Genomic DNA, 11772 nt, shown 5'->3' with positions numbered 1-11772 from the left:
AAATACCAGGACCTGGTTTGACTGTGAAGATAGCTTCCTGCTTTGATAGTATGAAAATACATTGTGACTAAACACCATTTAGACTTGCCCACAGACAGAGGTGTAGGGATATCAGACAAGGTAGAACTGACATTTGGACAAAAGAGACAAAGCTGTAGAGTAGTGTTGCTTCTGTCTGTTTTCCATGGATTCAATTCCATGAGCCACAGCTACTGCAGGAAAGAGAAAGCAACTTGTTTTCCAGCAATAGAATGGAGTGTAAAGCACACCTGCCCTCCTAGAGCTAAGTAGGCCGTAACTTAGACTCAGTTTCTCTTATACTGTATCTTGATTCTGGTTCTGACTCCAAAGGAAGACTGCTGGACAGTGCATGCCTTCCCAGCCCCTCTGTTTCTTTTTATCCTGGTCTTCTTTATCCCCACTAAGAACTAGAACTTTGGCCTGCATTGCCGCAAGTTCTGGTCAATGTCTCTAACCCAAAAGACAGGACTGTGGAAATGCCCTACTATATAAGTTTTTCATTGTTTTCTGATGCTTTCTGTCTCAATTCAATAGGCATGAAGTCAGGCTAGAGGGTCTGTCAGGGCAGAAGGAAACCCAAGGAAGATAGCTCCTCCCTAAGGAAGCTGAGGTTCAAAAGTATCACCTGAGCAAAGGGTATATGCTCTAGTTTGTAGTTTAGAGGATAACTAGGATGTCCAAGGCTCTGGGAGTGTATCAAGATGAACCCAGGATGGAAGTGTTTTCCAAACCATAATAGTCCATCAGCAGGTTAGGTCTGTGAGCCAGAATCCAGAATCTTTAGCCATCTCAAGTAGCTAGAGCAATCCACTGAAAGCTCCTGCCCCCTAGTTCAGTTCATCCCACTCACTGGTCACCCTGGGGGGCTGTGACAGCAGAACAGGGGAGGCCCAGCCAGAAGCCTCAAAAGAGTCTGGGGAAGGGGTTACAGTTGAGCTTCAGAGAACACCTTGAGGTATTTCAAGTGTCCAGAGAGCCAAAGTATGTAGTGTCCAAATCAAGGTCCTTCCTTGGATGTTTGAGAGTGCCAGAGACCTCAGGCATGGACCTCAGTCTCCTTCTTGATGGCTGGTTTATAAATGACTCCCTTGTTGCCACCTTTTTTGCTACAGGAACAATAAGAACACAAGTCTTTGTTAGTCAAAAAAAGGAGAGAGAGGGAGCCAGAGAGCAGCCTGGCTCGGGTATGGAAGGAGTTTTAAAAGTCTAGATTCCTCTCTGGGGGATCTTTCCCAGGTCTGTTGGTCTTGGGAGGAAATGGTGTCACACCAAACATTAACTAAAACAGAACCTACTTCTTTTCTGTTTTCAAGGCCTGATCATACCAGACCTGAATTCTGAAGCAGGTGTTGTTATTACCCCCACTTCAAACTTCTGATGCCATAATCGGAAACCTTATTTTCCATACCAAGAAAAATAAATTGTCCTAGGAAAAGCCAAGCATGGCAATAAAACTACAGGCAAAGGTATTTATAGCTAATATGAGTGAGAGATCAGGTTTTTCTTAATTTTTCTTGGTGCAAAGACAAACACAAGTCAGAAGACTTGTCTAATGCCTCATGGCTAACTAGTAATGGCATAAGGCTGGTAGAGTCACCTCCACACCTGAGCACAGTAACCCTTAAACGTTTCATGTGAGGACCTAGACACTAGTATTTGGAGAGCAGCACTCCTAGGACAGTGTGGGTTACACAACAGGGGCTCTTCCTTCTCCAAAGTTGTCTCGCCAGATAGCCAATCACCATGGGCACATAAGCGGCACATTCAGAATGGGAATTCTGAATCCAAACCAGCTCACCTCTTCTTCCTTCTGAAGAGCCAAATAGACACTGCCAGAACAATAGAGATGCCAAGAACACCAGCCAGGGCCACTGAAAGGATGATACCTGGTGAGGAGGCAGGGAGCACATGTCACATTCCTTCCTTTTCCTCATCTGATCCCATAGTACATGGCTGTGAAATTATGTCCTCACTCTACAGTTGTCCTCAGAACACTGTGATTTCCCCACCTCTCTTCTAAGATTCCAGCCTCTGGCTTTGTGGGACTGACTGGCTGGAGAATTTAGAAGGGCATCTACATACTGCAGTGGTTTTCCAACAGGGGTTCTCAAACTTGCACAAGTTAGGATCATCTGAGAATCATGTTTACAATGTAGACTTTACAAAAGGTCAGCCTTCAGAGACTTGGTTTGGTCTACTAGACCTGGGACCCAGGAATCTGCATTTTATTTTCAAACATCTCCAGCCAATGTTGATGCTGATTCTTGTGGTCTGTGAACCACACTATGAGAAACCCTGTGCTACAGAGTAAGATCTCAGTCTGCTTTTGCTTACTGGATGGAAGGTCTCTTGGGATGATTCTATAAATGTTGCCCCTAATTTTAATTGCAGTCCCAAATAACCAACACCATGGTCAAGTTCATGTGATCAGCCTCCTGACCTTAAGTTTAGGTATGTTTTGAGGCAATCTATGCTCTCCAATGTTAAACAACAGAATGTCTTAAATAGGATCTTTGCATAAACACCACAGAGTGATTCAATCTTTTCATTAGAGCAACATTTGATTGGCAGTTCATTTTTTAATTAGAGAGCAGCTTGAGGGATACCAGAAGCCAAAGCGACAGCAGAGAAGCAGAGAAGATGGGCTGAAAGTATCACAGGCCCAGATCACACTGAAAATCATGGGATCACCCAACTGTAACATGCACACTCAGGAGACCACATACCCAAACTCAGTCCTGTGTCGGTAATGAGTCCTACTTCAAACAGGGGAGAAAAGATTGGAAGTTAATCTGGAGCCAGACCATGATGGATCTGACCAGTGCATAACATGCAACTCTTTCATTGTTGGTTGGTATTCCAGGGCTTATTCAGATTTTAGAAATACCCCTGTCTTAGGTTGCTGGGGCAAGGGAAATTCCCACTTGGGGATCTATACCGTTTTTTCCTCCATCCCCTGTTCCTTTAGCACTGTCACTTTCTTTGCTCCAGCAAGACTTCAGTTTTTAAACATGGATAAGAACCAGTCTACTTTGGTAGGTTTTCTATCTCTCTGTTACCTGTCTTTCTCAGTCAGCCACCTGCCACCAGCCTTCTCCCTACCCCCACCTACTCTAACATCATGGTTTGGTTCTTTCTTTTCCATTTCTGCTTGGCTCTACTGGACAAACTCCTCTACTGTACCACTCTATTATCTCTACTTCATGAGACTGGGGTATTATGACTTCTACCCACGAGTCACTGTTAGAAATAAGTAGGATGAGTTTAGAGTTCTTCAGTGGGGCCCAGCCATCAAAGGTAAAACCCCACAGCCTACTAGGGATCTCCAAGGGCACAGTCACCTGTGACTGCATCTTTCTGAATAAACAGAGGAACCTAATCACAACACCTTCCCTGAGCAGCTCATAGCCTGCTTCCTCTTTTCTCTCAGCCAGGTCCTCCATCTAAAGAAATTTGTTTACATACAAACTTTTCTCAGGTAATTTTTAGAAACTTTGTCTGTGTGTATGTGTGTGTGTGTGCCTGCTTTGCTGTCTATTTGTGATGTTTTTTTTCTAATTCACACTAGAAGCTTGAGTTTGTCAGACTGTGGTAACCCAGTCAGACACACAGAGATAGCCTGCACCTGTAAAGCTCACCATAGAAGCCAGTACTCTAGGTGAGCCCAGGCCAAGTGTCCAAGTGTGAGGTGTCAGCCAAGGGTCATAATTCACCCTTGGGGCTTTCAACATACTGAGGCACAAGGCCTGAGACTGCAGGGTAAGGTTTTGCTCATCTGCCTTCTCCTATCCTGTGGCCAGAATCTGGCTGATTCCCCAGGAGCCATAATACCTGTACCCACCTCTCTACTGTCCTGCAATTTCACATCAAGCCTGCCAAGCGTCTGAGACAAGCCTGAACCTGAGTGGCCCTGGCTGCTGTGAGAGTAAACTGGGTAGATGTGAGGAGGGTGTCCCCAAGGATAGGTGGACTGTTCCTGTTATGACTGGCTACCACCAGTAGTTTATAGCTCTTAAGTAGCTCCCTTGGTCAGATTGCCTGCCCAAGCCTCCCTGGTAAACTGAACACAGGGAACAGTGTATGGCTCAGGATGTATGTAGGACAGGTTCCCACCCAGGGAGAATTTCATGCTTCTCCAGTGTGTACTGTGTGCTCCCTCTAGCCTGGGCCCCCAGAACAGTACAACTTAGTATTTGAGTTTGCTGTTATTTGGTTTTGTTTTGTTTTATAGTACCCAGGTCATTTCTATCTTAAACAAGCTCTGGGTGTTTCTTCTCTAGCCCTTTGATGAAACTCACTTTTGTTCCTCAAGCCCAGAAGCTCATAGTGCTGTTCTAGCCACATAAGCCTGTCACTCACAAACCACCTAGCTAGGTTGTTCAAGTTGGGCCATGTCTTTCACAGTCACCATAAACATGTGAGAGCCACATGGGCCCAAACAGCGGAGCACTTCTACCACATGGCTAAAGGAGTTATCTGTGTACTGTGGTCTTGGATTGCTGGCAATCTAGGCTCTAGAGTGATACTTTTCTCCAGAATGGTCCAGCTTGGTGACTTCTCAGGAGGAATAGTCCAGCATTCCTTGCTTGCTCTGCAGGATTTTGACAATGGCATAATTGAATTCAGTGCTCCAACCCAAGTTTTTCACTCCTTGGTGGACTCTGTCAGGGATTAAATTGTCTTTCCTTGGAACAAGGATGTGAGCACAAATAGCAGAGAAGACAGAGAAAGTTCAGAGACTGGAATAAGTGAATTTCCAGATAAGACTTTGATGTTGAAAAAAAAAACAAAAAAAAAAAAAAAAAAAAAAAAAACAAAAAACAAAAAACAAAAAAACGCAAAGCAACTAAGGTGTTAAGGAAGGAAAAACTGGCAAGGGTCTCATCATAAAAGTTCTACCTCTCTATGATGCCCAAGGCAGGAAGATGTGGTTAAAATGCCATCTTACCAATTTAGTCATACCATCCAAGGTCTACAGAAAAAGACTTTGCTCAGAGGGATTGAGGCCCACTGAAGATAGGTCCAATGAGTCTGCTAACTAAAGAGGCAGGCAGCTAGCAATGAGATTTTCTGGGTATAGGGAGAAATGTGGAGATAATTTGAGAACTGAAGCAAGAAAAAGAAGGCAAGTATTTCTCAGCAGAGGCTCATCCAGGTGAGACTAGTTTCTGGACAATTAGAGTACTGGCATCAAAGATGGTGTAGGGTGGACAGAGCTGGAGAAGGTATGTTCAGCTTAAACAAAGAAATTGTTTGTTTCCAAAGAGGACATTGGCATGAGATTCCTAAGGAAAAAATGATGAGACAGATGAGGAAATGGAGACAGGCTTGCTCTCAGAGGTGACCCATGACAGCCAGCTGACGATAACTTAGCAGAAAAGACTCCTGAGATAGATAACTCAAGCTGAGAAGATGGGGGAGTATTGCTGACTCAGTGCCTCCATAGAGCATGTGGGTGCCAGCCAGAGTGAGCAGAGATGGGGCAATGTGACACACAAAAGGAAGTTGCGCATAGGTACAGGCAGCAGCATTGTCCAGGAAGAGAGGACACCTGGAGAAGGTCAGGAACTGCTTGACACAAAGGCCTTGCTACCTGGACTAGCTGGTTCAGGAGCTGTATCTTCTCCACTGGCGTCTGGCTGCCCCAAGGATGCTGGTTAACTGCTCTTGAGGTGCTCTGAAGCCTCAAGTACAAACACAAACAAGTCCAGCCCGAAGAGCAAACACTCATTTATACATCTTGGAGAACCTGGAACAACAGTCTAGTATTCTCTAGTTCCACTTTCAATTATGTTTGATTGTGGGATGCATTCTCTTATTTCAAAGTCCTGCCAAAGCATGGACTGTCCTCATAGACAACATGTTCTGTAGGGGTGATATATGCATAGGCCAGTCTTCAATGGTCTCCAGTCTTACAAAAGAAGCCAGGAGAGTTTAGGTTTACCAGGGGTTTGACTGCTTAAGAACATGACATTGGCTGAGAATGATAACAAGTTCCCCTTAGCATGTGATGTTAAAAGCCATAGAGTCAAGCGAGTGCAGTGATAGTGTTCCTTCAAATTGTACTTTGCTTAGGAAAATGCCCTCAGTGACCAAGCACACATTACTGTCTTTGGCAGATACTTTTAACCAGGCCTATTTTTCATCAGCCCTATGCAATCTAGTGAGAGGATAACTTCTACAAAGAAGTTTGCCAAGAAGGTACCACTAGACAGATTAAAAAGTAGCTGACTTATAAAACTATGATAGAAACTGAAGGCTTTTTCTGGCTTTTTCTCCCAGATTGCAAGCATGCCTGCCACTCTGCTGATAGCATGCACTGGGCATGGGGCCAGGAATAAAGAATGAATGATCCTAAGAATCAGGCATCCTTTCTAAAAGGATGTAAGTATATACTGTATAATGTTCTCCCCCACCCTCTGGTTTTACTGTATTATAATAAATGTAGTAATATAGTTGGCATATTGGCTATATGGCACATACTATACTATACACATGAATAAGTCAGATGAAAAAGGTAGCTCTAAGGTAGTAGGGAGGGCTTCTGAGAGAGTGTGACTAAAGTTGAGTCTCAAAAGAACTTTGTGGGGGCTGGAGAGATGTCTCAGAGGTTAAGAGCACTGGCTGTTCTTCCAGAGGTTCTGAGTTCAATTCCTAGCAACCACATGATGGCTCACAACTATTTATGATGAAATCTGGTATCTGGTGCCCTCTTCTGGTGTGCAGGCATACATACTGCACTATACATAATAAGTAAATTTAAAAAAAAAAAAAAAAAAGAACTTTGTGAATGGGAGAGAGCCATTCTGGACAAGAGGAATAGTGTATGTGCCTTCCCTTTTTTAGGACGCCCTGCCGTGTGGGGGGTGGAGGGGCTGAGGCTGAGAGGACAGGGGTGGGGCCAAGAGCTGACATGGGAGGGCCAGCCAGGGGCCTCACAGGAATGGGTCCAGCCTTCTGCCTGGCCCCTTTCCCAGCTGTTGTTCCTGAACTCATCCTGCTCTGTGTCAGGGGCTTGTCATCAGGAGTAAGATGGAATGCTTGGGGTGGGGGGTTGGTGTTTGTTTGTTTGTCTCTGCTCCATAAAGCACAGTAAAGCCATGCTAAGAAAACTCATGGTGTGTTAAGGGGTCTGGGACTTCGCTCCTTAGCACATTTGATGATTGCTGCTGACAGTTCAGACTGTCTAGTATTCCCTAGTTCCACTTGCAATTCTGTTTGCTTGTGTGATGCAATCTCTTATTTCAAAGTCCTGCCAAAGCATGGACTGTTCTCATAGGCAGCATGTTCCAGGTCTAGGAATTTGAAGGTAGGAACTTCTCTGATTTGTCACTGGATGCCTTGGAAGAATTGATGATACTCTTCCATCTAATAGTTTTTATTTATAAATAGAAACTTGAAGAAACACAAGGTCAATACCATGGCATATAAGTTGTAGTCTCAAAAAAAAAAAAATTATTAGCCATCTTAGCTCGGTAAAATGTCTCTCTTTTGAAAGTTCTTCTAAAACTATGCAGGTCTCTCCAGGATAAGCAGGATCTAATTATGTTACTCTGCAAATGACCATTGGTTAGAGCCCTCCCCCTCAACGGCCAGCAAGCTCAACAGTACAGCACACTCACTCATCTAAATGCCCCTCAGCTGGCTCTAGATCCCTAGTGAGTAACATGCAGTTCCTCAGAGCAAGAGACATGATTATAGAAACTTTTTGGCCTCATTGTGTCTCTCCAGTTTCCTTGCCCCTAACATGCTTAAAAGAACCTAGACAATGTTAGTACCTAGGTACCCTTGCCTTACTATCTATCACCATTTGGACTCAGAGTTGGTGTCACTGACTGGGAAGAAATTAACCTACTCCTGGGCCCTGGCCTGTACTCTTTTCAGCATCCTCCCTTAGGGTGCCTGGCTCTCAGGAAATCTGAATTGGCTTCAAGTGAGTCTTCTCTCTATCACCCCACCTTGAAAGCAAGCTCAAGTCTTCCTTGGAAGAGACTATTTTCCAGAGTCTCTGCATGACCTATAGTTTTCCATCTGGAGTAGGAACTTTAAGCCATCAAAATGGCCACCAAGTGAGAAAGCCTCACACAGATAGAAAGGAGACAAGGGATGCTGAGGGCCCTGCAGAAAGGTGCTCAGATGAAGGGGTCTGTAGACTTTCCCAAAGGAAGACCAGGTTTGTTTCTCTTGCCACTCCTCTTAGCCTTACCGAATTATATAAGAAGGGCATTTACTTACTAATGGGAACAAGGCTTTTCTTGGGTTAGTTTGTTTGGGATCATCATCACAGGACTCAGGCTTTCATGATATAATACAATAAAGACTAGTGATGGCTCCATGGTTAAGAACACTGGTTGATTTTCCTGAGGAGTTGAGTATGATTCCCAACACCTACAACTGCCTGTAACTATAGTTCCATGGATTCCAACATCCTATTCTGATCTCCTGGGGCACTAGGCATGTACATGGTATACAGACATACATGCAGACAAAATACCGATATGCATATAAAATAAAAATATAAATGTAATTAAAATAAATATTAGAGCATGTGATATTCAACTTTAGAATCCTATACTAATGGGGATAAAAACTAGTCCTAAGCCTACAAAGTCACTGACCAATATCCTACAATTTTTTGTTTTTTTTGTTTTTGTTTTGTTTTGTTTTTGTTGTTTGGTTGGTTTGTTTTGTTTTTACTTTCTTTTCCTGGAATAATGTTTGGATTCCTTAGCTCTTTAACTTCCAAAGGAATCGGTATGAAACAGACCCTAATTATAAATGGGCCTCCATGGAAGAACCTGCAAAGACCTGAACCCAAATCACTCAGGGGTTGTGTGGACAAACAGGCTCATGCTATAAACCTGAAATTGCATGTTATTCAGACCTGCCCCAGGTTGGCTGTTAGAAGCCCTTGTGAATTCAGGCACGCATGGACAGTGTGGGGGTAAGAGCTGAGCTTCCTGGGGGCTGCTTCTTCATCTTGCCTTAGGAGGTAGCTTTGTTTACTGACTGTGCTTTGGAGTATGAGAAAAAGGGGTACTTTTGCCAAGTTTCTATAATCAGTCTAAGTGAACAAATTTGCCTTGAACTGCTACAGATTCTCCAAGGAGAAAGCTGAGCCAAGCCTCACGGAAGCAGCATCTCTGACCAAGCTGTGCAGGAGAGTCTGTGGCAAAGCTGCTTTGGGGCTTTGATCTTGATGTCCTAAGCCAAGGATTAGTCTTCAAGCTTCTGCCTAGAGCCTTCTCAAGCTACTCCAGCCAGACTTGAAGGATCTACCAAAGCACTCAGCTACAAAGCTGACTGTATGGTCCAGTCTACAAGCAGCTACTTAGACCTGAGCCCATCTAAGGAGATGGCTAATTAGTGCCAATGCCATAGTCCATCGGTACAAGTGGGGATTACTTTTAGTTGTCATAATCAAATTCCTGCACGGCTTCTTCTGATCCTCTGTAACTGCCCCCAAACACTGACCCTGCAATGTAAAGTTAGGAATGGCGGTTATTAGTGTCCATTTTGAGTCATAATATATTGGCACTGAAAGTACGTCAGAGCAGGTCTCCAGCCTAGCATCCTGTGGCCAAGGAAACCAAGGCCAAAAAAAGGGTGTGCTTTGTTCACATCACACAGTCAGGAGAAAACAAGCAATGCCTTGAACTGAGGTCTCCTGACTTCAGGGAAAGTATCTGTTACCCTCTTTCCAGGTACATATACAGACTAGCTCAGAGAGCAGCTCTTACAGCCCTTGAGCTGTAAGCAAAATCTTGCCTGAGGACTATGGTCCTCATCTTTAGGCTTTTAAATGTAAGACCTGAAGTAGCTCCATACAGTGTATGATGCCTCATGTCTATAACTCTAAACTCTTGAGAGGCTGAGGCAGGAGAACCATAAAGTCAAGGTTGAAAGGTAGCCTGAAATACAGGAGACCTTGTCTCAAGAACAGAGAACTGAAGTACCTTTGTTCAATTCTACATACTACATAGTCCACTTAGAAGGGACAGGAAATGCTGTGTCCATAGTGGAGAACAAATGAAAACATCCCAGGCATTCAAATCATTCCCTAGAAAACAAGTGGGTTGTCACTGTCTTACACATTCTCAGGACCACCCTGTTCCCAGATTGCATTTCAGACTCAGAAACTGAAGAGAAGGGGAATGACCTTAATTGAGTGGTATCTAGAGAGAATACAAAGCACAAACCCTTGGGCATGAGGATAACCCACAGAAGACTACAGACGTTATGCTGGCCATGCCGATGGGTCAGTTCAGAAGGGAAGATTTCTAATGCCTTCTGGCTTTGAAATGCAGTCTTCATTGGCTTATGACTAAACTGAGCAGATGACAATTACAGTCTCATATAGTAAAGGAATGACAATAACAACAACAACAAACCATCAGGTGAGATGAGGGGCATGGCTCCTCTAACAGATAGGTTTGTGTATTGCTTTAAAATATGAACACCTGACCCTATTGAGCTATGAATGACATAAGAAGGTGGCAGGGGCACTTCTGCAGATCTGTACTGCTTCTGACAATCCAAGATCCCTAAATTTGGCAAAGCTCAGGAAGGTCTGGTGAGAAAGTTACCCCAGAGGTTTGAAAATGGGTGTGGATGGCAAGAGTTCTCCTTATGCCGTCACCACTTTCATTGGGCAAGTGAAAGGTCCTGACCATTACCCTTAGAGACTTAGAAGGAATATTGAGTTCCTAGCAATTGAAACCAAAGTATTAAGCTTTACTCGGCTTGGGATGTGTTTTCTGGTGCTTTTGAAAACTCCAAGATTAGACACAAAAGCTATGAACCCTAGTGCTTGCTTGCTAATGGGTCCTGCTCTGTGAGACTTTGAACAGATGTGGCCATGAACATGGGTTATACCCTTGACCCTACAAAGAAGCATCTATAGATAGTTGTAGTATGTAATCACCTCCTTTGACCTGGGGCAGGGCATATGTAGCCCTTGATGACAAGGAAGTCTAAGGTGGGAAGTTAGTCTCTCCTCATGCAAAGGGTTCCATGTGTCTTATGATAAGGAATAATTCTTTAGAGCAGAGAAGTCCCCAAGAACATCTCATCACCACCTGTGGGTGTCTCCCACACTTAAGGGCTCTGGCCTGTGTACCTCAAAGCCTGGGCTTCTCTCCAAGGACTTGAGGAAGTGGAGAGTACTGAAGGGAGACTACTGTAGCCCCTACACCAAAGCTCCTAGACGTGCTCTGGTTCCTTGGCAGCCAGGGGACTCTTAGCCAGTCTCCTAAGGGCTCTGTTTCCTACCAAGGAAACAGACATCCGGTAACCCACTGCTGCCTCTCCCTTTTCCCAGAACCTTCCTCCTCACCTTGTCGGAAGGAGATATATACCAGCTTCTCATCGAACTTCTGGACCTGCCGGAAGTTGTTGACCATTTCTTTGGGGGAAGGATCATCCATGTGTGTGAAATACAGAGCTGTCTCCAAAGCCAGCAGCTGAGGGGAAAAGTGGAAATGGGTCCCATGCGCAGATGATGCTCGCTGGCCTGGCTTACTGGGAAGAAACCTCTGGAATCAGCCAATGGGGTGCTTGGCAGTAGGTATTTGAAAGCAATGGGAAAGCCAGAGAACAACTTCTCCATCCTGAGGGTCTCACTAGCTAGCTACTGCTCAGTTGGGCCGGGTCCTTCCTGCTGTCAAAGTCCATGACCCTAGAATCTGCCCCCAATGAAGGGAAACTGAAGAGGATGACTCCTTAGCCTCTCACCAAGATCACATTCCTTTC

At 44.5% G+C, this 11772-nt stretch overlaps 1 protein-coding gene across 1 annotated transcript in view; it reads right to left on the bottom strand.

Moving 5' to 3' along the window:
- Positions 1-739: 739 nt before the first annotated feature.
- Positions 740-11772, bottom strand: part of Ca12 (carbonic anhydrase 12) — a 49642-nt gene continuing 38609 nt past the window's right edge. Inside the window, exons 8-11 of the mRNA XM_051197828.1 lie at positions 11357-11483; positions 2748-2780; positions 1820-1907; positions 740-1127 (exon numbers count right to left, since the gene is read on the bottom strand). Of these exons, the coding sequence (XP_051053785.1) occupies positions 1058-1127; positions 1820-1907; positions 2748-2780; positions 11357-11483 (318 nt within the window). The 3' untranslated portion in view covers positions 740-1057. The remainder of the gene's footprint in view (positions 1128-1819; positions 1908-2747; positions 2781-11356; positions 11484-11772) is intronic.

Source organism: Phodopus roborovskii, unplaced genomic scaffold (assembly GCF_943737965.1).
Source record: "Phodopus roborovskii unplaced genomic scaffold, PHOROB, whole genome shotgun sequence".
Taxonomy (NCBI): Eukaryota; Metazoa; Chordata; class Mammalia; order Rodentia; family Cricetidae; genus Phodopus; species Phodopus roborovskii.
This window is presented reverse-complemented; position numbering and strand designations above follow the sequence as displayed.